Source organism: Odontesthes bonariensis, chromosome 21, assembly GCF_027942865.1.
Source record: "Odontesthes bonariensis isolate fOdoBon6 chromosome 21, fOdoBon6.hap1, whole genome shotgun sequence".
In the NCBI taxonomy this organism is placed as follows: domain Eukaryota; kingdom Metazoa; phylum Chordata; class Actinopteri; order Atheriniformes; family Atherinopsidae; genus Odontesthes; species Odontesthes bonariensis.
The window spans coordinates 22,527,318-22,553,474 of NC_134526.1; the positions used below are offsets into that span (position 1 = coordinate 22,527,318).

Here is a 26,157-nt window from a genome sequence, read left to right on the forward strand (position 1 = left end):
TTTCTGTTGCCTCAGGCTAATGCGGTTGGGAATCCTGTTATTTGTGATCTCTTTTTATCCTTTGACATCAAACGTCGCGCGAAGCCCCAGCCGAGCTGCTGATGCACAAATCTCACAAACACAGCATCATCTGTTTTCAATAAGGCCTCAAACGTTTCTCCCCCACTCCTGGTTTTACTCTCATTGCTGAGCTCTCATAAATGTGCTTAATATAACTTTTTTTTTGGTTCTAGCCTTCATTCTGTTTTGCACGCATACACACACTCGAGGCTGCTTTGGCTACGTGGAGCACAAACCAGGGGAGCTGATAAACGCATTAAGTTCACATGCAGCGTGGGGCTCATACAAGCCCTCTTGGACATATTTGCATACTGGTGTCCGCATGTTTTTCCACACAGATGAGAAGATTATTTGGCATCCTTTCGAAAGAGGCTACTCTAAATCCCTTCTGACCTGCCAGTTTTGGCCAAACATCAACATCATGCAGCCACTGTGTCTGAAAGAAAAGCTGCCTACACTGTATTTACTGATTTATAAGCTGCAGAAAAGGCCATAGTTACTGACGACAAGAGATCTTTTCACCTGGTTCTGGTGCACGGGAATGGGTTTCAGGTTTTTAATTAGTAAAAGGTATCGAGTTGAGCGATTGCTCACTGAGCTTTGTCACCGGTACTTTCTAAAAGAAAGCAACAGCTTTGAAGTGTGTTCACGGAATGCATCATCTTGGAAAAGGCCTTTTTGAAGCAAGGCGCTATCAGATATGGTAACTTCTTGTTTGCTCCTTAAAGCAATTAAGAGCAACATCAGCTCACAGCAAAGGTGAACGTCAGTGTTGGAATACATTCCCTGTGACAGTGCTAAAGGTCAGCTTACATCAAGAATTCCCCAAAGTAGGAGTGAGGGAGGGCTCTGCTTCTATATGTCTGTGATCATTTTAGATGTAGCGGATTATTTGGGCTCAACGTTCCTATGAATAAATTGACCAAAAAAAAAAAAGGTTCTTTTTTTCTGATTGGGTTATTTACATTGTGGAGTCCCTGCCGTTAGCCACTAGATGGCAGTAGAATCTCAGTAGAGTTCTGACAGGAATTGAAAGTGCATCTCAAAGAGGTGGGTGCCGGTCCTCCTTCGGTTCCATTCTAAAGCAAGGACGGAATCGTTTGTACACGTTTTCCAAAATCAGTTTAAAAAACAACAGAACAACGTACATTCCATTTATTTAGGTCTTCAAAAACGACAGCGTCCATACATGCATTGTTGTCTGAGCATAAATATAAAAATAATGACAGCTTTAGTACAAGAGTTGTGTTTAACTGTGTTCAGCTACACAAAAGCGTTTTCCTGTGCAGATTATGGTGTAAGAGTCTTTGTCTACAGGAGGTCCTGTTCAACCCAGACAATCTTCTTCTGCTCCTCCAGTATTCGGTCTTTGACAACCCTGATCAGGTCGTCCGTCCCTGCCCAGGCATCGGGCTCCAGGGTGGCATAGAGGCAGGGGATGCCCTCCAGCTCCTTCTCTTTTGCCCGACACAGCTTCACAAACTCTTCCTCCGACTCCACGCGCAGAGGCAACTTCCTGTGTGGACAGGAAACAGGAAGGAAGCAAGGCGGTGATTGTGGTACGGTTTGGAACCCCTCTCTGATAAGATCCTGTGTAGACACTCTGCAACCATGGCCTGTCTACTGTAGCTCTCAGAAACATTACAGGTTTCACATGCTGAATGATAATCTAAAGGCACAGTCTACCTTAAAGTGCATCAAGCATCAGGGTTTGTTGACACTTTAGAGAAAGAGAAGAACCACCAGCAGACCAACCTGGATTGTAACTGACTGTATGTTGAATAAAGTTTGAAACTGTCAGCTTGTGTGGTCGTAGTAACCGGGTAAACGTGTGGAAGTGAGTGAGGTTGTCGGGCCTACCTCAACTTCTTTACATTCTTCTCACAGATCTTGACGTAAATGATGATCGGGTAGATATCTCTCCGCAGGAGGTCCTTGACGCAGCTCAGCTCAGCCTCCAACAGGCAGTGTTTTCCCTGATGACGGGACGGGAGAAACAGCCTTAAAAACAACTGCAGATCCTGGCGCTTATCACAAGAGTTAAATGAGAGCGTCGATGCCCCCCCGTCATGTCAGCACCCGACTACTTTACACTTCATTTTTCTTCCATCTTGCAACTAATCAAACACAACCTTTTAACTTTGCATGTGTCAGTAGGAGCTGGCTCACACTGTTTCACACGTGAGAGTAAAGGACATACTTTACATGCAAAAGGCGTTTCTATTGAACAAAACCCATTAGCGGATTAGAAGTGACCTCAGAGAGCGCCATAGTCCACTCCTTTGGCCAAATGACTCAGGAAACCCTAAACGTGTTTGATTCCATTATGCAAAAGAGTTGCCGAGATATGATCTCCCTCCCTGTTTTCCAGCGACGCTGCCGATTTCAATTGTCTGAGACGGACAAAAGTTTTTATGTACACAATACCAGCCTGGCAACATTTCTGGCGTCTGTTTTTAAAGTCTTCTGTGACCTCACTGGTGACGATGTTTGGCCTGCAAACTAACACTACAGGTTAGATTCAGTTCAGTTTGTTCAGTTCAGCTTTTTTTTTTTTTACAAAGAAAGCAAACAAGTTCAGTGCAAATCCAGTTAAAAACAACCTAATTCAAGGTGAGAGGGCAAAAAATTTTAAAATGTGACGTGTTCTGCAGTTTAGACCCTCCGAGGTCCAAAACCACGCTGTAACGTTGGACTCCTTAGCGATCAAAGCTGCAAAATCACTTGTCCTTCCTTAAAATGGGGTCCTGTGTCAGTGTGTTGATAAATGAAAGTGTGACAGATGTATGATCTCACTTCCTGTTTGGCAAATTTGCTCCTATTGTCATTGGCTGCGATCGACTGATGCTTTCAAAAGTAAAAAAAATCCACACGTAAAACTTTCTTGACTTTAAACACCGTCTGTGAGAATTTTGGGAGAAATAAGTGAGACCTTAAAAAAAACAAAAAAAAGGTGAGGTGATAAATGCAGGTAAACACACACACACACACACACTTGAAAGTGAAAACCTACCTTGGCAGCTACAGCCTCGATGTTTTCTCGGGTGATGCATTCAAACGTGGCCTGTTTCTCTTTGTAGTGAATGAAGGGCTCCACGTTCTGTTTCAGATGAAACTCCTCTTTGGACAGAGTATCTGCACAAATCGAAAACGAAGGGGGGGAGGGGAGTGAATTAAGTCTGGATCCGAAAGGGGAAAAAAATAAAATAAAACCGTAATCATTTGTCACCACAGAACAATTATCACAAGGAAGAGAAACTTGAGGTTTTTGGCCCCAGGGACTCAGATTCTACAGATTCGCACAGAATCCTGCCAGATGTTCCGCTTTTTCTTGCCTTTACACCGGCAACGTGTCTAACCCCACTTCTGTACCCAGAGCAGATGATTTGCCATGGGACTAGGGCGTTAATTCTCCAAGGACTTAACAGGCAGGAGTATTTTGTCACCGACACTGAGTCAAACTTTTTTGTGACATATTGTAGGATCTAACCTGTGTTATTGTCATCGTAATACATTGTCATAGTGTTTATCAAATAGGCCATCTCCCAGAGTGCATGACCAGAATGGCTCCATTTTCTCTCACCCACGCCACCTTAAAGCCCTGTTATCTCTTTTATGTTGGATTCACAATAGGCGAGCGAAACGGGATCCCACCAACAAGGTGGCTGAATTCCTTCTGTAAACACTGAAATGGCTTAAAACCGTGAGCTTGTTTTTTTTCCCCACCATGCACCGACCTGGTTTGCAGATGTTAAAGTCCATGGCTGCCCCCATGTTCAGTATTTTCTGGATAATGGTTTTGGCCAGAGCAGCAGGGGTGAACAGAACCGGCCGGCGTCTCTGGGTCCGCTGAAGGGTGACCGAACTGTAGGGAATCAGGTTCAAGCCTCTGCTCAGGTCATTGTCTGGATCAGCAGCATCTGTTTACGCACGTAGTACAAGCACAATTAGAGCGACTTCATAATACGCCCACTCTCACAAAGAAAGGAGTAGTTCAAATTTCCTTCCTCTTGCAGGACTTGAGGAGAAGGATATTGGCTCTTATGTCCCAGCTCACTTCTGTTACTTTTGCTTCCCGCGTATGCTCCACACCTGTTTGGTGTTCAGCTTATAACCCTCTTGTTCGGCCTCACTCACCCTCTGTGTGTGTACTCCTCGGTTTCTGTGGTTCTCGGTTCTAGATTCATCATAGTCAAATAGCCTCTAGCTTTCCAGCTGTTTGTTCAACCTTCTGGTGTCCTAGTTTTCCTGGAGTATGTGAACTCAGCTTGTTCCTGGTTTTCGTCTTGCTCTGTTTTTTGCCCGCTGCCTGTCTGTGAGTGCCTCGTGGACTGATTAGCCGTACTTTGACCTTCACCTAGCTTTGTCCCGCTTTTGGCTCCTGCATGCAACCATAACAACACCAATGATACTCTTGCTCTATCTCTACCTGCCCATTATTGCTGTAGCTTTGCTTCTGTGCTCACAGGGCCTTCTGTTTTCTTCTTCCTTCTTAGTGAACCTCCTAAATCAGATGGTCCCATGGTCTTGTGTTCACGGTGCAGTTTTTTACTGGGTTTTAAACTTCATCACACCGTTTCTTTGAACAAAACCTTCATTTCTCATTTGGAAACTTCAAGTCATTTTGCAGAAAGTTCAAACTCAGCTTCTCTTCGACCAAATCATTCATGCTTTCACTTTAAGAGTTTAGTGCGGTTTGTCTTACCTCTCACTGGGTTTCTGCTGTCACAGTTTTAGTTTCATGCTCTTTTCGCACCTAGAATTTTTACATTGGTGCTCCACAGACTTCAGAGGTCTCAGCTGCCTTCATTGAGACAGATAATCTGAATGATCCTATCACAATGTCAGGTGCTTAAGTGTACACAATTCAGGGCTTACAGCAAGTAGCTTTATTGCCTGCTTTCATCTTATACTTTAAGCGACTTCCTTCAGCGCTCTTTACCCCACCGACACTCAGATCTTTACTTTTGGACAGCTTTCATTTACCATAAACAATTAACTTTGAGCCCTTTTCGAAGCTCGCTCCATTTCCATTCCTGTGCATCATCTAACATTTCAGCTCCCTTCAGAGAGAACTGTTTCATTAACTGGGAACTTTCAGCCTTGGCTGCATGTGCATTTTGCATGCGGTTTTTTTTCGTGAGGGGGTTTTGTTTCCCCTGCAGCTCTCAGCTCTCACCTTCTGGTCTAAGCGTCTCAAAGCCTTGTCTGGGTAGTGTTGCGCTGCCAGAGTTGATGATCCTCACACGTTCGCTGCTGTTCATCCGCTTGTACTTGACGAACTGGAAACCCAACCGCACCAGGATGAGAGGAGAGAAGGAGCACGTCACTGGAGGCATCTCGCTGCTTTGTTTAATTTAGCAAACGCATTTGCGGGAATACTGGATGAGGCTTAGATTAGAATGTTGCCCTGAACAGATGGAGAGGGCTCCCTCGCACTTTTATTACCTGCAGTATCTGAGTGAAGAAGATGCCGGCTCTGGACAAGCGTGGGCTGGCTTTGGGATCGGGAGAGGAGCTGGCCTCTTCTGGCTGTAAAATGTTCTGCACAGCCAGTATACAACAAGTGAGAACCCAAATGCTGTGACACCAAGTGAGAGAATTTTTTCTCCTGGAAAATGAAGAATTAAGCAGCTCATGTAAATTCTTACCCTGCTGTTGCGTTGTGATTCATTTTCTTCTTTCCCCCCTCGACACAGCAGCTTCTGAATCTTTACCAGGAGCAATTGCTGTGCACTATACTCACAAACATTTACAAAACACACACACACACATATAAGCATACTTCTCTGTGACAACTGCAGATCGTTATGGAGCTCAGGAGCAAAAATGTATCGCTAAAAGTCCTCCAAACGAGAGGCCTCATCGAGCTCGTGTCTGCAGCATCAGAGCATCAGGGGTTTCGGTTTAAAAAAAAAAAGAGATGCTTTGTACCGTGAGTAGCTGGGTAAGGTGCCCCGTTCGGCCAGGTCTTGGCCGGTGTAAGGGTCCACGCGGGCGCACATCCACTCGCAGTAGCCCTGGTGCCTGGTGTCCAGCACGTGCACCACCTCATCACAGCACACGCTCAAAGAGCAGCTGTCTGATTGTCCGGAGATTTTGAGGTTGACTCGTATGTAGAATGAGTCGCCCGATGCCAACTTGCCGTCCAATATGTTGCTCTGGAGACGACGATATACTGCAGGACGATGCATGCAGTTGAATTTGACATACAATATAGCCAAATAACAGAGGCAGTGCAGTATGAGAGCTTTAGTAGAAGGCAGCTGGACTTATCTTTTGGTTTCTTAAAAATGTTTCACCTCTCGCGTACCACCCTCATTCTAGTTGCGCCCTACTTAAGCAAAAACATGACTTACAGTCGAAACTGGCTCGATAGTGCAGCTTGACAGATCCAGAGCAGTGCTGCAATGTCCAGTGTGCTTCTTCCTGAGTACTGGTATCCAATGAAAGGCTTTGGTTTTCCCCTCGTATGCACCCCTCAAGCTGGTTCGCCAATCAGAACAGAAAACAGATGATCAGAAGCTCATTTTTCCGCAATTCTAAGAGAAACTGTCACAGAACGCTAGAACAAGCAAACACGTGAAAATATCAAGAAATAGATTGTCTAGTGGAGTGAAAATGAATCTAGATTCTTCTAGAATTTTTCCCCCCCAGTTTTACGCAAGATTTTTCTCATTCCCGAGCCTGAACCCGTGAGCCCCGTAGTTCAGCACGTGCAGAAAGTTAACACCGTACCAGCAGGAGGTGGTGGCCCTCTCGCAGCCCCGCCCTCTCAGCGTTGGATCCCGGCTGAACAGACGAGATGAAAATCCCGCTCTCATTGCCACCAATCAGGGCGATGTCCTTCAGCAGGTTGTCGCCCAACACCGCAAGCTCCTGCACCGGCTTCACAGATGAGCTGATTCTCGAGAGGGAGGACACAGACAGGCGGAACGGCCTGCACACAAATTCCCACAAGCGCAAGACTCACCCATAAGGACGTGTATCAGTGGAAAGCGTTAGTGAGTGAGGCTGAGTCTTGTGTGTGTGCAAAAGTATGAGAGGCTGTACTGTACCTCTCCAAAGAGAGCTTTCTGAAGATACTGTTAACCTGCTCCAGATCGTACGTGTCCATGCCCTCCGACTGGTGGGAGGATGAAGACGAGACCACAGAGTTGGGGCCGTCTTCTAAGGAAAGAGAAATAAAGAGAGCGATTTTTTGGAGAAGAGAAAAAAAAGCACTGACAGAAGATTTAGATTTCTGAAGATAGATTTGTGTACATTACCACAATCCATTTCCATGTAGTCACTTTCAAAATCTGGAAGGCTGAAATAGAGAAAACATGCGCAATTAAAGACAAAACAGGGGAAATTCATTAAAAAGATTACATTCGTATAACAGACTGTACGACTGGCTGCACGTCATTTGTTTATTACTTGCGGGGATGAAAGTCGTCCTCCTTCTCCTTTTCCCTGCGGTAGAGGGATGCTTTCTCAGGTGGCTCCGGGAGTATGGACTGGATGCTGTCGTTACGGTAACGCAGCTGGAAACGGAAAAAGAACGGAAAAAGGGGAAGCCCTCACTATAGATTAGGCCCAGCCAAAATGATTCGATTTAGTCAATCTAATACTGCAAAAGAGAACGACAGATTTCAAATGAAAAGGGGATTTTCACGGCTAATTAACACAAGCAGCAGCAGCTCAGGCTCACCAAATTCGGCCTGGGCTGCTCCACAGATGGGAACGGGGAGGGCGTCGGGGAAGAGGAGAGTGGAGGGCCTGGAGAGGGAAGATAAACGGGGGACATCGGGAAGCTGGGCGAGGGAGGGAGTGAATTGCTGTGGCCCTGCGAGTTCGGCATCTGAATCTCCAGGAAATCTCCATTGACTGCAGATGAAGGCGGAAGGCGGACACAAATAAAAGATTTAGTTCCACAATGGAAGTGCCTTTGTTATGGTCTGATGCACTTTGAGAGAGAACTACGCGACCAGCTTACCTCCACGTTGACCGGGGTCTGAGTTACCCTGAAGATCTCTAAGCATACAAACCGGAGACTTAGCTCTCTAAATGACAAAATGCAGAAGCCTTTTAGTTACGAACATTTTCTGCTGACGTCCCACATTTATGACCAGTTATTGTCATGAAAAGAAGTGACTTTAGCAGACATTTTAAGTATCATGTAGAGTATAGTAGCTTCAGCTAATCATTTTCTGAAGCCTTTTAACACATTCTAAATTACACACTGCAAATAATTACTGTAGATTAAATTAATCTAAAAAAAAAAAAAGACATCTGCATTTGCTTTGCCTTCATTTTTGAGAAGGCAAAAAGGACTTTTCCTTTTCTTTTTAACTTTGCTGCTGTTGGGTTAATATTTGATTAGCTGCCCCAGCGTGGAGCGTACAATTGGCAGATTATGAGATCACAGTAGAGCTGCGCTTCACTATAAATCCTAAAACATGCAGCAAGTACAGTAGGAGCCAAAAGCTTCACAGAGTGATGTAGCAGGATAGCTGACCACTGCTTTAAGGTTGGGTCTGCGATGTAGTCGGGGCTTCTCCTCATGTGACTCATCACTGGACCATTCTGATTGGACCTGCAAGGGTTTAAAATCCTCCATCTGAGAGATGATGGTTGGAGGAAGGTCCCGCGGTAAGCTCTACAAGGACACAGCAAGCATAGAAAGACGGTAAGTGCAGCTAATGTCGCGTTCAGTCTGAAAGAGCCGCTGTAGTTTTCTTCCTCTGTAAAGAGTATTCTTTGGTGAGACTTCTATTGATCTCAAGTTGTTTAATCCATATTGTTCACTCATACATGCTGCCTCTTTTTCTCTGCTTTCCTTCTCTATAATGAGAATGAAGTGCATTGTGTTATCTTTAGTAAAAAAAAAAGAAGAAGTCCTGGCATTCCATTGCCATAGCGTTCCATTCATGGGAAGTTCTGCTTTTGTGCAAATGAACACAACAACCCACAGGTGCAGAAATGTAATGCAGCCTTTGTTAATACACCTGACGTTAGTGGCATATTTTAAAATATTTGTTTATGTGTCATAAATAGTGTCGTCGTTGCAATATTCAACAATACCACAAATTGCAGGCTTTTCCTTCTATCATGCAGCTCTAATGATGATTCATCCTAAACAGTGACCGTCGTGGGCCCAATGAAAAAGCTCTGCTCTGTCTGACCTGGTCCAGGGGAGTGTCCTTGGACAGCCGTCGAAGCCGGCACTCGAGCGTGACCAGCTTGGCCTCTTTGCGAACGGTCTCAATGTGGAGTTCATCGCTCTTCTCCTCCAGCTCTCTGATCTGCTTGCGATATTTGTCTTTATCCATGAGACACTGAGAGAACTGGTGCTGGGCTTCGTCTCTGGCTCGAAACGCCTGCGGCAGCAGGAGAAAAGAAAAAGTGTTGATGCAAAGTGACAAAAACCTCTGTGAGCGTGAGTGCGTTTGTGTTTGTGTATGTGTGTTTGTGTGTGTGTGTGTGTGTGTGTGTGTGTGTGTGTGTGTGTGTGTGTGTGTGTGTGTGTGTGTGTGTGTGTGTGTGAGTGTGTGTGTGTGCGTGTGTGTGTGTGTGCGTGAGTGTGAGTGTGGGTGTGTGTGTGTGCATGTGCGCGTTCTCACTTGGTCCCTCTCCTTCTCCACCTCCTTCAGCTGTGTAGCGATGGTGTTAATGCGGTTGCGATACATCTCACAGTCCTTCTGAAGCGTGGAGCACTTCAACTCAAGGTCCTCTTTCTCCTCCAAGTACTACACGAACACGAACACAAACACACACAGCCGCAGCAGCAGCAGCACTGGTGTTATTTAAGTTTACTCTCGAAAGACTGGCAGACAGAGGAAGACAAACTCAGAGCAGAAGGAAGACAGACCACGCTTCTGTTGCAAGGGGCCTGAGATGGGGCTTTCATCAAGGGTGTGTTTTATAAAGGTTTCTGGTCTCAGGGGGCTCTCCGGTCGAGGGTTTGCATTTCTAGGGTTTGCATTTCTGAACGTGCACTTGTTGTTGTATGTGTGTGTAAGCGTGTGTGTGTGCAGTTGTGACCTTATCTCGTAGCTCCTCCGCCTGTCTGACTTCTTCGTGTAGGTTGTAGAGGCGGTTGACCAGATCCTGTCTGTCCTCTATAGCTTCCTGTCTGTCGTGCTCCAGAATTTCACGAATAGCCTCGCTTGACGCAGGCAGGGGACCAGGCTGGGTACAAAAACACACACACACACAAACACACACTGCTATTATTACACGAATCGCTGTGAGGTTGGAGTTGTGACGTGGATTTAAACTTTTTCCGTCCTTGAAACTGGATGATTAAGAACGGAAAAAAAAAAACCACGTTTCACCACAGACTCTGCAGTCTTTATTGTTTTGTTTCATTGTTAGCTATTCAGGGGGGAAGTTGATTCATGAGGCCAAACATACAGCCGTGAGGTTGTATGTCATTTTTGATTTAGATATGTTGGAAATCATTAAAGAGGCCATATAATGCTCATTTATGGATTCATTATCTTATTTTGGGGTCTAATACATGAACCACATTATTTCTCTCATAATTTATATGGCTGCGGAGCCTCTTATCACCTTCATGTAGAAAAGCTCAGTTTAAACTCCTGTGTCAGTCTTTTAAAAAAAGAAATGTGAATTAGACACGTTTCTATTGGCTGGTTTAAAGTGTTAAAGGCAGGTAGTTTAGGCTATGTTGCTAATGGTTGTAATTTAGAAGAAGTAGCTGTCCTAACAAACCTCAAGGAGGGAAAAAAAAAGAACAACAACTGTGGTGGACATCCACAAGAGGAAAATGCAGTGAGCTTCTGGAATTACGTTAAACTCTTGGAATATCTGGGATGTTACATTATTTGTGGGAAGACGCCAGTCCGTCCCTTGAGTTTATCGTTTAAGAGTGGGTTCAAAGTTAGAATTGATCCCTCTGTCAGTGTACCGCTGACTGTGTAAGCCACTGCAATAGCATGTGATATATTACAAAAATGAAAAAAAAAAAAAACAGTTGCAACTCAACCCTTATGTGTGCACATATATCTCAGACAGGCCATACCTGTATGATAGACTGTAGCTCCTGTAGTTTAATCTTTAGCATTCCGTTCTCTCTCTCCAGCTCAAAGATATGCTCTCTCTTCGGTCGATTCTCGATGTCGTTCTTCAGTTTGAGACTCTGTCGCCTCTCCATTTTGCACTCCTCCTCCACCTTGTTCAGCTTGTGCTTCAGCTGATCGATCTATAACACAGAGGTGACTCAGAAGCTTCTCAGTGGCCTCAGATGTCCACATTTCCCCTGAACTCACAGTTAATGCTTCTCATTGATTATCGTGTCCAACAGTTCTCATGAGCAAAGAATGAGTTTGGGTGCGCGTGCAATTACCTCGAGCTGCAGGTCTCGGCTCCTAATCACCGCCATGTTTTTCTCCTCACTCAGCGCGGCGTACCGCATGGCCAGCTTGTAGTTTTCATCCTTCACTCTCAGCAGCTCGTCGCTGCAGGAGTTCCTCTCTTCTCTCAACTTATTGAATCCTGGAAAAAAAAAACAAGCGCAGATGCAAATGATGGGAACCGATTGAGGTCGGTAAGTTTTTGAAAGTAAATCGTTATCTACATCTCAAGATGAGCAAACTCACAAAACTTTTAAGAAATTCTTCTTCTTTGCAGTTTTAAGTTATATACAAGTAATATACAAGTTAAACAGAAGAGGTCCAAGAATTGACCCCTGGGGGACTCCACAAGTCATTGCCACTCGCTCAGATTCATAGCTGCCAATTGTAACAAAATAACTCCGGGCTTCTAAGTAGGACCTGAACCAGTTAAGGACCGCTCCAGAAAGTCCAACCAAGTTTTCCAGCCTGTGCAACAGAATTCTGTGATCTACAGTATCAAACGCAGCGCAGAGGTCCAACAGAACCAGGACTGAAACATTACCAGAATCAGTATTCAACCTGATGTCGTTTAACACTTTGACCAGAGCTGTTTCAGTGCTGTGATGACGTCAGAAGCCTGATTGAAAGTTATCAAGACTTCCACTTTCATTCAGAAAGTCGTTGAGCTGGTTAAATACAACTTTCTCAATAATCTTGGATATAAAAGAGAGGTAAATTCATGAAGTGTCTGAACATTAGCTATCATTTAGGTAACAGTAGCTTACTTATGACAACCACGTCATGAAAACCATATCAGTACAGAGCAAATGGCGGGGAGAGAAGAGTGCACTGAGCTGGTCTACACAGCTCCCTAACATTATTTTTACCTTTTCTTTTCATTGAAAAGTGCCTTGTGTATCAGCTGCAGAGGTAAACTGCACAGGACATGAGAACACAGTGTCCTAGTTTCATGAGCTGTCTATGGCAGACAATGTGAATCCTTGTTAAACGCAAATGTGGTGCACCAAGCAAGTGTGGCAAGAGAGCAGTTTCAGTGCATGGTGATATGCTTTTGGTTTTTGTAATAACTGATTAACGTCTAGCCACATTTTATATATATATATGAACACTGATTCTGTCATTTCTAAAAGACCTTCCCTGTTGATTGAATTCAGTGGAGAAACCCAGACGGTCGGAAGCTTTTGAGTCCTGATCAGGGAACACATGCAGAATAATAACGTTTCATTTGTACTTTTCTGGAAGGCCTGAAGCTCCTGGTTGGCTAGCCGCATCTTTTTGTGCTCGTCCTCCAGAGTGCAGTGTTTCCTGCTGAGCTCAGCTTGCTGCAGGGTCTTGGCCTTGGACTGCTGCTGCAGTTTCATTACTTCGTTCATGAGAAACTGGGTCAAGCCCTCGTGACCTTCTTCCACTGAAGCGAGGAAACAAGGGAGAGGAGAAAGAAAGTTGAATCATAGAGCATATTATGTACAGAGTAATGTCAAGATAATGGGCTGTAAGAGGATTTGGATACATCTCAGATACTAACCGAAACCAAGAAAGCAAGCTAACTGTAAGGCGGTGCAGGTTACACCGATAACTTAATATGACTGTTTCTGACTGAACAGAGCTACACACCCAGCTATATAACTGGAGCTTCCTTTGTATCATTGTTTTTATTCACACCAGATTAAAAGATTTGCTGCTTTGTTGCAGAAAAATACTTGGCAGTCAATCAAAACCAGTTAAAACTTGCGTGTCCGTGCCTACGTGCGTGTGACTCTGAATCTAAACGTGTGTGTCTCACCGACGATGGTGGAGAACCGCCGTGTGGGCTCTTTCCCTGTGACCAGCTTGTACAGCTCGGGGTAGTATAACTCCAAACTTTCCAGAAATGCAACGTACCCCCGCTCTTCTTTAGTGCGGAGGATGTCCACGAGACGGCCTGAGGAGGGTTTGATTAACACATTCCAAGTTAAACAACAACAAAAGCACAGAGCTCCTGCTCTCCGTGGACTACGTCGACACATACACGGTTCCACTCACTCGTGCGGTTTGCTTTTGAGGCCAGCACCGGGGAGTTGAGAATCTCGTCCTCGTCCTGTTCATCCAGGACTTTGCACTGGCGGAGGTAGGGGGTGAGCTTTGCCGGGGAGATGTTGCGACACAGCTGGGAGCGTTTGCCCTCCACCTTCTCCCACATGGTATCCACATCTTCAGATGTCCCGTTCTCCATCTCTTACGCCCTGCGAAGCAGCAGAACCATCAGCGGCTATTGGCTGTGCGTGATGCTCTTATGTGTTTTTCTGCCTATGACTATGACAATGCGTCTTTTCTAAATGAACAAGATTAGGTTCCACTTAGAAAAGTTGAAATCTGCACCTGCTCTCTGAATGGTGTCTTCTGTATAATAGTCGATTTCTGGCACATATGACGAATGGAAAGAGGAAAAGGAACAAAGAGGATGACATTGTGATGTTAACGTTATGTTATGTTTAGGGCTGGGCAAGTTGACTCGTTATTGTCGCGTTAACTCATTAATTATTTAACGCGATAAATATTTTAGCGCGCATTAGCGCATATTTTATTATTTATTTTATTATTGTAAAAGTCTGTTGCTCACAGGCTTTTGTTTTGTAAAAGTCTGTTGCTGTCTGCTGCAGAACCGGAAAAGAAAAAAAGTCTCTGGCGGATCCACCAAACATGGAGAAGGGTACGGAACTTTTAATTGGCCATTTTCATTTTAAAGTTCTTCCAGACGGCGGAGTCGACAGAACCAAAGTTATCTGTAAACACTGCCAAGTTGAATTGTCTTCTCACCGTAGTAGTTCCAGTCTAAAATATCACTTAAAGGCAAAACACACAACTGATACCAGCAAGTCATTCAAGGAAACAGACAGTGGAGCGAGGCTTCTACATAAAAATGCTGATGTTAAAAGTGTGTTTGCACAACAAATGTTATGGCACTTTCATTCATATGGCAGCACATTTAAAAATAAAACTAAATGCTAAAAGCTATACACTACTTTTGAATCAATTTTTGGATTTTTAGTACAAATGCGATTAATCGTGATTAATCAGGGAAATCATGTGATTAATTAGATCAAAAAATTTGAATCGTTGCCCAGCCCTAGTTATGTTGTTAATGGAAGTATTTGGGTTATGTACTAGATCATGCACAGTATGTCACCTAATATAATTTCAGCAGTCCTAGCTGAATGACTCTGAGGGTTGGCATCATATTGGTCCATCGATCGACAACATCTCAACAGCTACTCACAGGACTGTCGTGGAATTGTTGCACACATTAGTGGTCCTGAGATTCTGAATCCCCCCCAACCTTTGTAGGCTAGTGAAACATTACAATAACAATTGGATTGAAGGCAAAATGTCACACAATTTGAAACAAACATCTATATCTCCTTCAGGGTGAAATATATTAAACTTGGCCATGTACTCACATACATGTGGCCAGTGCTTTGGTTTATGACCTGGAAAAACTGGCACGTTAACACGCTAACACGCTAGGCTAAGATGCCAAACGTCAGCCATTGGACACTGCTTGGTGGACACGGGGACATCTATTTTGGAAAATTACCATCTGCAAATAACCGTCCGCAGAGAGTAAATGTTGCACATGTGTGTCAGCGTGTGGCCAGGACCCAACGCCATCCTGATGTCAGAAATCTCTGCATACAAAAGACACTCTCAGAGCCAGCGGGAATACAACATGGCATACACACAAACCAACACATGCCATCAAATTCACGTTCTCTATCAGTTGAACATGCAATCTAGTGTTTGGTTTGTGGGAGGAAATGCAGCATCTGGAGAAAAACCCACGCAAATGCACAGAAAGGCCCAGCTGGGTTTGAACCAAAAGAACCTTCTTGGTGAAATACAACAACCAAACCCTCGTTGTTCATTCCACCGGTACGAACCAAGTCCTCTTGTTGCAGAAAGAAGTCAGAGTCCATGAAAAAAGTTTGATTACCTCTCCTTTAATTCATGGCCTATTGATATTTGGTGTGTGCAGAGTTTGTATGGCAGGGATAAACCAGGATAGTAATGAAAAAACATGCTGAACTCAAGACTCTGGTAATTCAACTCTCAGTGGCTGTAGCCGACTCAATCGCCAAATCATCGCTGGTTAAAGAAAAAAAAATAAAAGAAATGAGCACATCAGCGTCTTGTCTCTACTTTGACGACAGCTCATAACCCACAATGCAACTTGGTCAGATTTGGGTGCATTACACAAATTCAGATGAAAAACAAGGCCACAGAGGCCTGGAAAGCTCATATCATAATTACATCTTTGAATTGTGCGCAATTTCCAACCTGTTAAGGCCAGCCCGGCGATGCCTCTGCGTGGGCCTGAACACACCGCGGTCAGACTTTGATGAGTGAAATCCTATTTAAATATCTACCTTTTACAACGGACGTGCCATCTGTAATATGATACTGGAAACAGATAAGGGAGCCAGGTGATGCCTCATGAACTATAGCGGCACAAACCCAGAGTGAGACTTTGCTTATGCTGGGCTTCACACACTCTCCACGTCATGTGGGGACGTATTTTTAGCCACTTGTGTTTTTCTTGTGTTTAGCCTCCCTCTCACTCTTCTTGTTTCTCCAAAGACAAGTTCGTACTCTCTTCGTCTTCCTCTTGCCTCCACTTGATTTCCTCTCCCCGTCATTTCACTCTCTCATACATTAACACACACACACACACACTGCCCATGCATCTCTAGCATTTGCATGCTGTCAGGTTAGTGGGTGTCACTCCACAATCCTGCTTTGTGACTTAAACCAACAGTTAGGCAAATTAATGCTATCTGATGCCATTCCTCATGTAAACACACACTTTCTTTTCACTGTGCTGTGCATCCCAGAGCTCCCACTAGCATTTGCACGCTGCACAGAAATGACACACATGGGTTACACTGCAGGCACGTCACAACAGGGCAGCACCTGATTTGCAGCCGGTGAGAGAAAAATCTGAAATCCTGCTCAGCAAACACTCTCTCGAACATCTGAGGGCATTATTTGTCGCTGCAGCGTGCACACACACATACTGCCACAGTCACTGCACATGACAAAAAAAAAACACATTGAGACCAACTCCCAGCCAAAAAGGCGTTCGTGCACATGCAGAAGTATGCCGTGCATGCCGACACCAACTACACAAACTACACACAGCGTATCACAGCCAGACCCCTTAAGTAACCACACACATGTTTCCTCTTCTCTGTTCTCCTATTTTGGAGTTCATTACCGAGAAGGTTCATCCCTGCTTCCTCCTTTTCAACCAGATGTGTTAGTAGCAGCTCTCTTCCTCTATTCTCATTTTGTCTTTTCAGTCAGCCACTTTTGTTTATCGCACTGTGGTCGCAGTTGTCTTTTTTAGAGCAGTATATGCATGCGTGTCTTCGGCTATAGATAGTATTGTTTTACAGGATGCACTGAACAGACTCATTCTTTGCTTTGTACTCGTTGCCACCACTCAGTTACCGAGGTAACCCTGGTGCGGAATGAACATGTTGCTGCTCTGCCTTCTGCGAGTGAAGAATCGTACTTCAAGCGCAACACTTTTTTTTTGGGAAGTCGCACCAAATGTGTCAAGTTCACCATTTAGAATGAAAGGAAATTATTCATCGATTTCATGTTTTCACTTGGGACAAAAAGGGAAAGGAAACATGTTTTGATGTAGCCTTTTTCATTTCGGTGTGGCAAAAAATAGTCAGAATCAATGTTTCCCCCCCCACCAGATGTTTGGGGTGATGCTTTACTTTCTTTTAGCGTTGCACATCCAAACTGAATTACAGAGAGGGCTCGAGCAGGTTTACTTCCACAAGTTTTGAATAATATACAGTATGGTCACCGAAAAATGGGCTCTACCAGCAGGTAGAGTTGCGCGTGCAAATCAATAGTTTCCGAAAAGGACACGAACATAGCCGAGGCATCATTTCATATATTAATTACGCGTATATAATGGACGATTACATTAAAAAATTCCCCGATTCTGTCTAAAATGACATCATCATCACCATCATAGCACACCTACAATGAAAATGACAGAAACCCCTAATTTGAGCAATATTATAGATTGCTAATTTGAATGTTTGTATGGAATCACTCTCATGTTCAACACCGAAATGAGAGCGAGGTTCTGACTTTTTTCATTCAAAATTTGTCCCACCGAATCATCAGGAAAATGTCATTTCATGTGCTTGCGAGTGTCAACATTTTACCCCAAATATCTGTCAAACTGTGTATAAATAATCCATTAGCAGGACCTCTGCTGGACAACGGTAAAGTGTGCAGAAAGTGGTGCTTAATCCTCTCTAAATGTGCTACCACATCGCCGGGCTAAACCACTCAGAGCAAACCACTTTGGAAACAAAATACAAACTGAAGAACTAACTAATTCCAACAGCCTTGGCCCTGTCACTGGTTCTGATCCCTCTGTTCTGCCAGGGCAAGGCGCCCTTTTCTCTGGGGAAGTCATCTTGCCTCCCATCGCCCCAGTTTAGGGGATGACCACTACTCCTCGATCCTCAAGGGTAAAAGGGGGGTTTATCTCTGGGATTAGGATCAGGACAAGAAGTGTATCTATAGATGGCATCTTGTGGCCGAAGCCACTTTTGAAGCCACACCGAACTGCTCAACTTTTCTGCGACTTTTGTGAACTTTGGTTGTTGGTTTTTTGTTGTCTCACTTGCAAACAGACAGCCAAACCCACAGTAACGACCACGGCGTCCGAGCTCCAACCCCACTGCTTGAATTAATGCGGCACATGTTCAAGTCCATATCAAATCTGAGCACATTAGTCCCTCGTGTTTGAGCGTCGATCAACAGTGGCGGTGACAGGATGGGCTGTAATTGACGATTTCATATCATATAAAGGAAGAAAACACAACGGCGGTTTGCATTAGACAACACAGAAAATGTATTTGTCACAGATGGCAGTTGTAAGGTCCCCTGGATCTCTTGGTTATGGCTGCCTATTCACTGTCCAATGAGAGTAATTGTTCTTTTTCTACTATTTCGTCCAGTCACAGTTCCCGACAGCCTCTCCACCTCAGTACACTCTCATTCTCAGAGGGGTTCATTTGTCAGAAGTGACCCAACTAGACAAAGTAAAAGATCAACTCGATTGATGCCATTCTTGCCGTTTCATTTTATTTCCTGTGCTGCCAAAAAGGTATCACGAGTTCTCCTAATGGTTCAGTGAAAACTTGCATTTCTGTTCACAAAGAGAAGTGAATACAAATGTGGGTGTTTTACACCGTCCTCCCTCTCCACTTTCCATTCATCGGTACTGTCTAGTTGTGGTTCTCAAAATAGCTTAGTTTTACTCTAGCACAGAGTGACAAGCACAGTTTTTGAAAGATGCATCAGATGCATGCAGCACATGTGCAGACACGCCTGTGCTTAAATAAGTATTGCCCTGCAGCTTGCCATTAATCACTGAAGCATCACTATCCTTGCACACAACTTCTGTAATTAAAACAACCAACACTGGCTGTGGCGTGCTCATAACTTCTTCCACTGTTTAACCTGCTTTGATTGTAAAATTGCAAAATTCTTGCCACGATTCTGTTTTTCTTTCCACTTTGAGCCACTTTTACACAGTCTTACTCCCGTGTGCTGCCGCAGAAACTCACAATAAAGTTAGCAATTCGGAGTTTGTGCCGCCGTGCTGTACCCAAAAGGGACACTCAGGATTCTAAAAGCTCAGAACTTTTTTCTGCCAGCGATGAACCTGCATTGCTTTCATTTCCTCAGTCTCTGTAAAAGAAATCAAGCTTTCCGTCCCAAAGTTAATCTAATCTATGAGTCCCACCGACTTGCATGTACGTGTGTGCGGTTCGAGGATGTTTTTGCTTTACTTTTGTACCTGTACATGAACTTTGCGCAGTGTGGGGTGATAATTATAATCCTTTTGGGGGTCAAAAATAATCACCACATCCCATCTTATAGGACTGTGACACAGCTTAATGTGAGTGCGCATGGCCTGGGGTTGACTGGCAGCCTAGCTGATTGTCAGCTGTGATTGGTTCAGGTGCAAAAACTGTCATAAAGGCTTCATTGTCTACCTGAGTAGCTGAGGCATATAGGAATTTGATATTTGGGTTCCGTTTGTGGACACTGAGGGCTGAGAGACGCAGCATAGAGAGGCCGAGGATCAGCCTCAATGAAGGTTGTCACAGAGATCATAATTTACATTTTCATTTGTACAGTAAAGCACAGTAGAGCAAATCCTGCTTAAGACTGCTCCCACGACAGCTTTCAGACGTTGAATTTGCCTCTGAGCTGTGACCTGTGAGGTGGTCTTCTTGTGCATCCTCTCCACAAGATCTCTCCCTTTCTTTGAAGAATTCATTACTCGTCATCCAACCCCTTCGAGCAAAACAAAAGACCATGGACAAGAAAGGATCGATGCGTTTCAATGGAAAAGCAGCATACACAGCATACGTGGAATGCCATGTGTATCTGTTTCTCCCTGAGTCTGCCTCTCACTGGATCCCATTGTCCTCCTGCACCTGCTGGAATCCCAAACATTCTGATAACGGCAGATAAGGCTCTCGGTGATGACAGCCATTGTGCTACCAAACTAATAACTTTCCCCTCATTTTGAGCCAAAGCGGTGTCAGTTGTGGCAAAGGCAGACAGACCGATGACAACCAGATTCACTGGTGTTCAAGGCCGCCGCACTTGTTGCTGCTTTGGACCAGTGTGGCTTAACCAGGCTGCGCGAGGATCCTCTGAAGGCAACGTTCTGTCAGAATGTGCGTGTTACCCCTCTGTAGTTTGTCACAGCTCGACTCTTGATGACACATAACACGGCTTTGACAGACTCTTGTGGTGCGACAGCCCTGTGCGAGTTGTTTTTCCACTTGAACTGCCGCACGTTCGCGAACCTGTCGCGTAACTGCGTAAAACACGATCGACACTAAGTTTACAGGTGTTACGGAGAGAATTGTTCTTACCAGAGACGCGCCAGATGTGAAGTCCGCTTGAAATCAGAGTCGACCAATAGTTGTTGACTTTCGCTGTTTTGAAAAAAATAATATATATACATATATTTATTTATTTTTCCTTTGAGAAACAGGACCGGTTATTCCGCAAGAAATCCTAAAGGCTCAGGTTGTCTCCATTTATCCGAAAAAGAAGGGAAAAGTTGTAGAAGAGAGTGGGGAGCGCATGGGAGCTGTGGCCCCAACTCACCGCCCGTGTTTAAGCCTGGCAGACAGTAACAGAGACAAAAAAAAAAAAAATCTTGCGCTGACAGGCAGACTGGGGTCGGAGGCGGGCAGTGTGACTACACATGGAAATAACAATGCATACTGCAGAGAGTGAGGAAGAGCGCGTGTCACTGATACGAGGCTACCTCCGCTCTCTGTCCGCTAACTCAAATTATGAATTACGAACTTACTTAACCCGGCGTGAACTACGACGCTGAAGTTGGCATCCGATTCGCCAGCCTCCGATTCGCGCATTAAAGGGGTGGGCATAAAGGGCCATTTCACTGCTTTTTTGCATTTTGATCGACCAAAACAAGGTCCTATATGGAAACTACAAAAGTTACACTGCTCAAATCTGGATGGAATTATTCTAAAGAGGCTATAGATTCATTAAAATCTTGTTTGGGATTTGTGAAACCTTTTTCTGATTTGTGAAAATACAGAACAGGGCCATTTCACTTCTTTTTTGTTATTCTGATCACCCTGAACTGGGTCCTGTATGGAAACTACATTACTTAGACAGCTCAAATCTTGATATAATTATTCTAAAGAGGCTATAGATTCATTAAAACCTTGTTTGGGATTTGTGAAACCTTTTTCTGATTTGTAAAAATACAGAACAGGGCCATTTCACTGCTTTTTTGGTATTCTGATCACCCTGAACTGGGTCCTGTATGGAAACTACATTACTTAGACAGCTCAAATCTGGATGGAATTATTCTAAAGAGGCTATAGATTCATCAAAACCTCGTTTGGGATTCGTGAAACCTTTTTCTGATTTGTGAAAATACAGAACAGGGCCATTTCACTGCTTTTTTGGAATTCTGATCACCCTGAACTTGGTCCTGTATGGAAACTACATTACTTAGACTGCTCAAATCTGGATGGAATTATTCTAAAGAGTCTATAGATTCATTAAAACCTTGTTTGGGATTTGTGAAACCTTTTTCTGATTTGTGAAAATACAGAACAGGGCCATTTCACTGCTTTTTTGGTATTCTGATCACCCTGAACTGGGTCCTGTATGGAAACTACATTACTTAGACAGCTCAAATCTTGATATAATTATTCTAAAGAGGCTATAGATTCATCAAAACCTTGTTTGGGATTTGTGAAACCTTTTTCTGATTTGTGAAAATAAAGAACAGGGCCATTTCACTGCTTTTTTGGTATTCTGATCACCCTGAACTGGGTCCTGTATGGAAACTATATTACTTAGACTGCTCAAATCTGGATAGAATTATTCTAAAGAGGCTATAGATTCATTAAAACCTTGTTTGGGATTTGTGAAACCTTTTTCTGATTTGTGAAAATACAGAACAGGGCCATTTCACTGCTTTTTTGGTATTCTGATCACCCTGAACTGGGTCCTGTATGGAAACTATATTACTTAGACTGCTCAAATCTGGATAGAATTATTCTAAAGAGGGTACAGAGTCTTTAAAACACATTTTATTATTTGTGAAAACTTTATTTGGTCATTGAAAATTCAAAAAGTTCCTCTGAGCTTTCTTTCTTCTTTTCATTTGGACCATCCAAAACCAGAACCTGTATGAAAAATGATTAAATATGGGTTTAATCATTGATCACATGATATAAATGATATCAAACACACTTTAGAATTTGTGAAACCTTTCTTTGTCCCAAAATTCACAGGAGTCCTCGCCTCTCCATGTTCATTTTAATTTCCATGAGGATCTCCTGTCTTTCACTACATAGGAAAAAGAAAAAGTTCATGCATTTTACGTCACTAACTACTTACAAGAGTCTTCTTCACTTGTTGACTTTATTATCATGTTCTTTTATCTAGAAACAATGACTTCTCTCACCTTTCTTCCATCTGCCCGTGGTCAACCTCTGCCACCGATTCAATCCGTTTCATTTTTCTGACTACTTCCAGAGCCTTTATTGTTGCCTGCATCAGACATCCCATAGTCCAACCATTAATATGCCCTATTCTGTATTGGATGCTTTGATGAAATCTGCATCACACATTTATTGCTGTCATCTCATGAATCTTTCCACTAACATGTGCTATCATTTCAGACCCTGCTTGTCTTCTCCTGCTCCCATCATAGTCATCTTACCTCCCATCTGAGTGCAGACAGGACCTTCTTCATCCCATTATTAACACTATCTTAGATACTGTACCACAACTTCCTGATTATATCGTCTATCAAACCCGTAGTATTTTGCCATTATGTGTTATGTGCACTGATGAATTGGATATTAAACATTACATTTTGCTGTTAGAGTTCACCCTATACCAGACAAGACAATTTGTGAATGTAAGGTTGAAATACATTTACTTAATCAAGATTTGTCTTTCTGGAATGTTGAAGATGTCTTTTGGGTTAAACTATTTCTTCATATCTTCAAGTGGTTGCCAGTGAGAAATAAACTTCTTGTTAAGTTGTTGTAATATAGATAGAACAGTGTGTAGTTTGGTCAGTTAAAAATGTGTAGTGTTGTTGTGGCTCCAGAGTAGAGTAAAATAAATTACAACGGGAAAATGGGCTACTGTAATGAAGGTAATCTTCATTACTGACTTTTGGTCTTTGAGGTCACATGAGTAGTATTTTTAATAATGTGGCATAAATAAATTGTCAAATGTTTTATTGAATGTGTATATTAACAACAGGTGGGTGTGCAGGTCCTGTGTTGCCCTCAGCGGGGAGTGAGGGGGGACCAGGCCTGTAAAGGGAAACATCCAGTCAGTTAGTAGCCTGAAATGCTCTGTGATAAGGATACGTGTAGCTAAAGGATGTGATAAACTGTGAGGTGACTATGCTGTTTGGAATTGTGAATTCTGAAATTTGTGTGTAAAGTCATTCACCAATGTCTCCTCTCCAGGGTGCTCAGTCAAAAGAGTCCCTACATTCAGTCTGCAGCGTTTGAAGGTTCCGGGTCGTACCATGTGCTGATTAGTGTAGGGGGGAGTGCACCAGAATCAGTTAGGGGAAGTCTTTGGTAGATTTGGTACTTTTGTTTAGACATGCTAGGAATTGATTGATTTTATAATAGAGGGTAAATGTATTTTAAGGTTTTTGTGTGTTGTTGTTATGGGGATGTGTAATGGGAGGAGCAGAATCCCCTAGGGGTTTGGTTGGTGGAGCCAGAGTAGGATATAAGGCTGCCAGTTGTACCATGTGAGAGAGTTGGTCCTGTTACTACGAATGCTGCTAGGACCACAGTGCTCCTGGTCCGCAGTATGTGTCCATGTTAAAGTGTATGATTGATGTAAATGTTGGTGAATAAAACACCCGGTTGGTTCATCACTACCTCTGCCTCAAGCCTCCTACCTTGCGTATCCAGCTGCTACATGGCCATCCTAACAGATACATATGTCCATGTACAGTATTCTAAATCATGTAAGCACAACCTAATGATTACTTTTGGTCTTAACCACCCATTATTTTACATTAAATATGTCAAATAAAATAAATTTTTATTTTCTTGACGTGTCTTGTAAAATGGCAACTGGAAACAAACTTTAGCCAAATAGACAGTTTTTAATTTCATTATTACAATGGCAGGTTATCACATTCACAAATAGGCTAAAGGGCTGCAAGGCAAAGACAATGTTGAACAGTTGTTTTACAGACATCTAAGATAGTGTTAATAATGGGATGAAGAAGGTTCTGTCTGCACTCAGATGGGAGGTAAGATGACTATGATGGGAGCAGGAGAAGACAAGCAGGGTCTGAAATGATAGCACATGTTAGTGGAAAGATTCATGAGATGACAGCAATAAATGTGTGATGCAGATTTCATCAAAGCATCCAATACAGAATAGGGCATATTAATGGTTGGACTATGGGATGTCTGATGCAGGCAACAATAAAGGCTCTGGAAGTAGTCAGAAAAATGAAACGGATTGAATCGGTGGCAGAGGTTGACCACGGGCAGATGGAAGAAAGGTGAGAGAAGTCATTGTTTCTAGATAAAAGAACATGATAATAAAGTCAACAAGTAAAGAAGACTCTTGTAAATAGTTAGACGTAAAATGCATGAACTTTTTCTTTTTCCTATGTAGTGAAAGACAGGAGATCCTCATGGAAATTAAAATGAACATGGAGAGGCGAGGACTCCTGTGAATTTTGGGACAAAGAAAGGTTTCACAAATTCTAAAGTGTGTTTGATATCATTTATATCATGTGATCAATGATTAAACCCATATTTAATCATTTTTCATACAGGTTCTGGTTTTGGATGGTCCAAATGAAAAGAAGAAAGAAAGCTCAGAGGAACTTTTTGAATTTTCAATGACCAAATAAAGTTTTCACAAATAATAAAATGTGTTTTAAAGACTCTGTACCCTCTTTAGAATAATTCCATCCAGATTTGAGCAGTCTAAGTAATGTAGTTTCCATACAGGACCCAGTTCAGGGTGATCAGAATACCAAAAAAGCAGTGAAATGGCCCTGTTCTGTATTTTCACAAATCAGAAAAAGGTTTCACAAATCCCAAACAAGGTTTTAATGAATCTATAGCCTCTTTAGAATAATTCCATCCAGATTTGAGCAGTCTAAGTAATGTAGTTTCCATACAGGACCCAGTTCAGGGTGATCAGAATACCAAAAAAGCAGTGAAATGGCCCTGTTCTGTATTTTCACAAATCAGAAAAAGGTTTCACAAATCCCAAACAAGATTTTAATGAATCTACAACCTCTTTAGAATAATTCCATCCAGATTTGATCAGTGTAACTTTTGTAGTTTCCATACAGGACCTTGTTTTGGTCGATCAAAATGCAAAAAAAGCAGTGAAATGGCCCTGTTCTGTATTTTCACAAATCAGAAAAAGGTTTCACAAATCCCAAACAAGGTTTTAATGAATCTATAGCCTCTTTAGAATAATTCCATCCAGATTTGAGCAGTCTAAGTAATGTAGTTTCCATACAGGACCCAGTTCAGGGTGATCAGAATTCCAAAAAAGCAGTGAATGGCCCTGTTCTGTATTTTCACAAATCAGAAAAAGGTTTCACAAATCCCAAACAAGGTTTTAATGAATCTATAGCCTCTTTAGAATAATTCCATCCAGATTTGAGCAGTCTAAGTAATGTAGTTTCCATACAGGACCCAGTTCTGGGTGATCAGAATACCAAAAAAGCAGTGAAATGGCCCTGTTCTGTATTTTTACAAATCAGAAAAAGGTTTCACAAATCCCAAACAAGGTTTTAATGAATCTATAGCCTCTTTAGAATAATTATATCAAGATTTGAGCTGTCTAAGTAATATAGTTTCCATACAGGACCCAGTTCAGGGTGATCAGAATACCAAAAAAGCAGTGAAATGGCCCTGTTCTGTATTTTCACAAATCAGAAAAAGGTTTCACAAATCCCAAACAAGGTTTTAATGAATCTATAGACTCTTTAGAATAATTCCATCCAGATTTGAGCAGTCTAAGTAATGTAGTTTCCATACAGGACCCAGTTCAGGGTGATCAGAATTCCAAAAAAGCAGTGAAATGGCCCTGTTCTGTATTTTCACAAATCAGAAAAAGGTTTCAC

General features: G+C 43.0%; 1 protein-coding gene across 1 annotated transcript; it reads right to left on the minus strand.

The window, feature by feature from the left end:
• Positions 1-1,200: 1,200 nt before the first annotated feature.
• card11 (caspase recruitment domain family, member 11) lies at positions 1,201-20,804 on the minus strand. Its single transcript, XM_075454827.1, has 25 exons — positions 20,393-20,804; positions 13,446-13,645; positions 13,207-13,344; positions 12,655-12,831; positions 11,414-11,562; positions 11,090-11,269; positions 10,087-10,233; positions 9,666-9,791; positions 9,228-9,422; positions 8,561-8,701; positions 8,039-8,105; positions 7,754-7,929; positions 7,480-7,586; positions 7,329-7,369; positions 7,119-7,230; positions 6,799-7,000; positions 6,420-6,546; positions 5,995-6,238; positions 5,712-5,796; positions 5,509-5,604; positions 5,240-5,342; positions 3,798-3,980; positions 3,074-3,195; positions 1,921-2,036; positions 1,201-1,576 (listed from the first exon to the last, which is right to left on the minus strand). Exons 2-25 carry the CDS (start codon positions 13,633-13,635, stop codon positions 1,372-1,374), a joined length of 3,429 nt encoding a protein of 1,142 aa, XP_075310942.1. The 5' UTR covers positions 13,636-13,645; positions 20,393-20,804; the 3' UTR covers positions 1,201-1,371.
• Between the last annotated feature and the right edge of the window lie 5,353 nt (positions 20,805-26,157).

Excerpts from the sequence above, each read along its gene's own strand:
- card11 (XM_075454827.1), bottom strand. The coding sequence starts at position 13,635 with ATGGAGAACGGGACATCTGAAGATGTGGATACCATGTGGGAGAAGGTG. Across the intron at positions 12,832-13,206 it reads GCGGTTCTCCACCATCGTCG|TGGAAGAAGGTCACGAGGGC; the intron begins GTGAGACACACA and ends TCCTCGCTTCAG. Across the intron at positions 7,231-7,328 it reads CTACATGGAAATGGATTGTG|AAGACGGCCCCAACTCTGTG; the intron begins GTAATGTACACA and ends CTCTTTCCTTAG.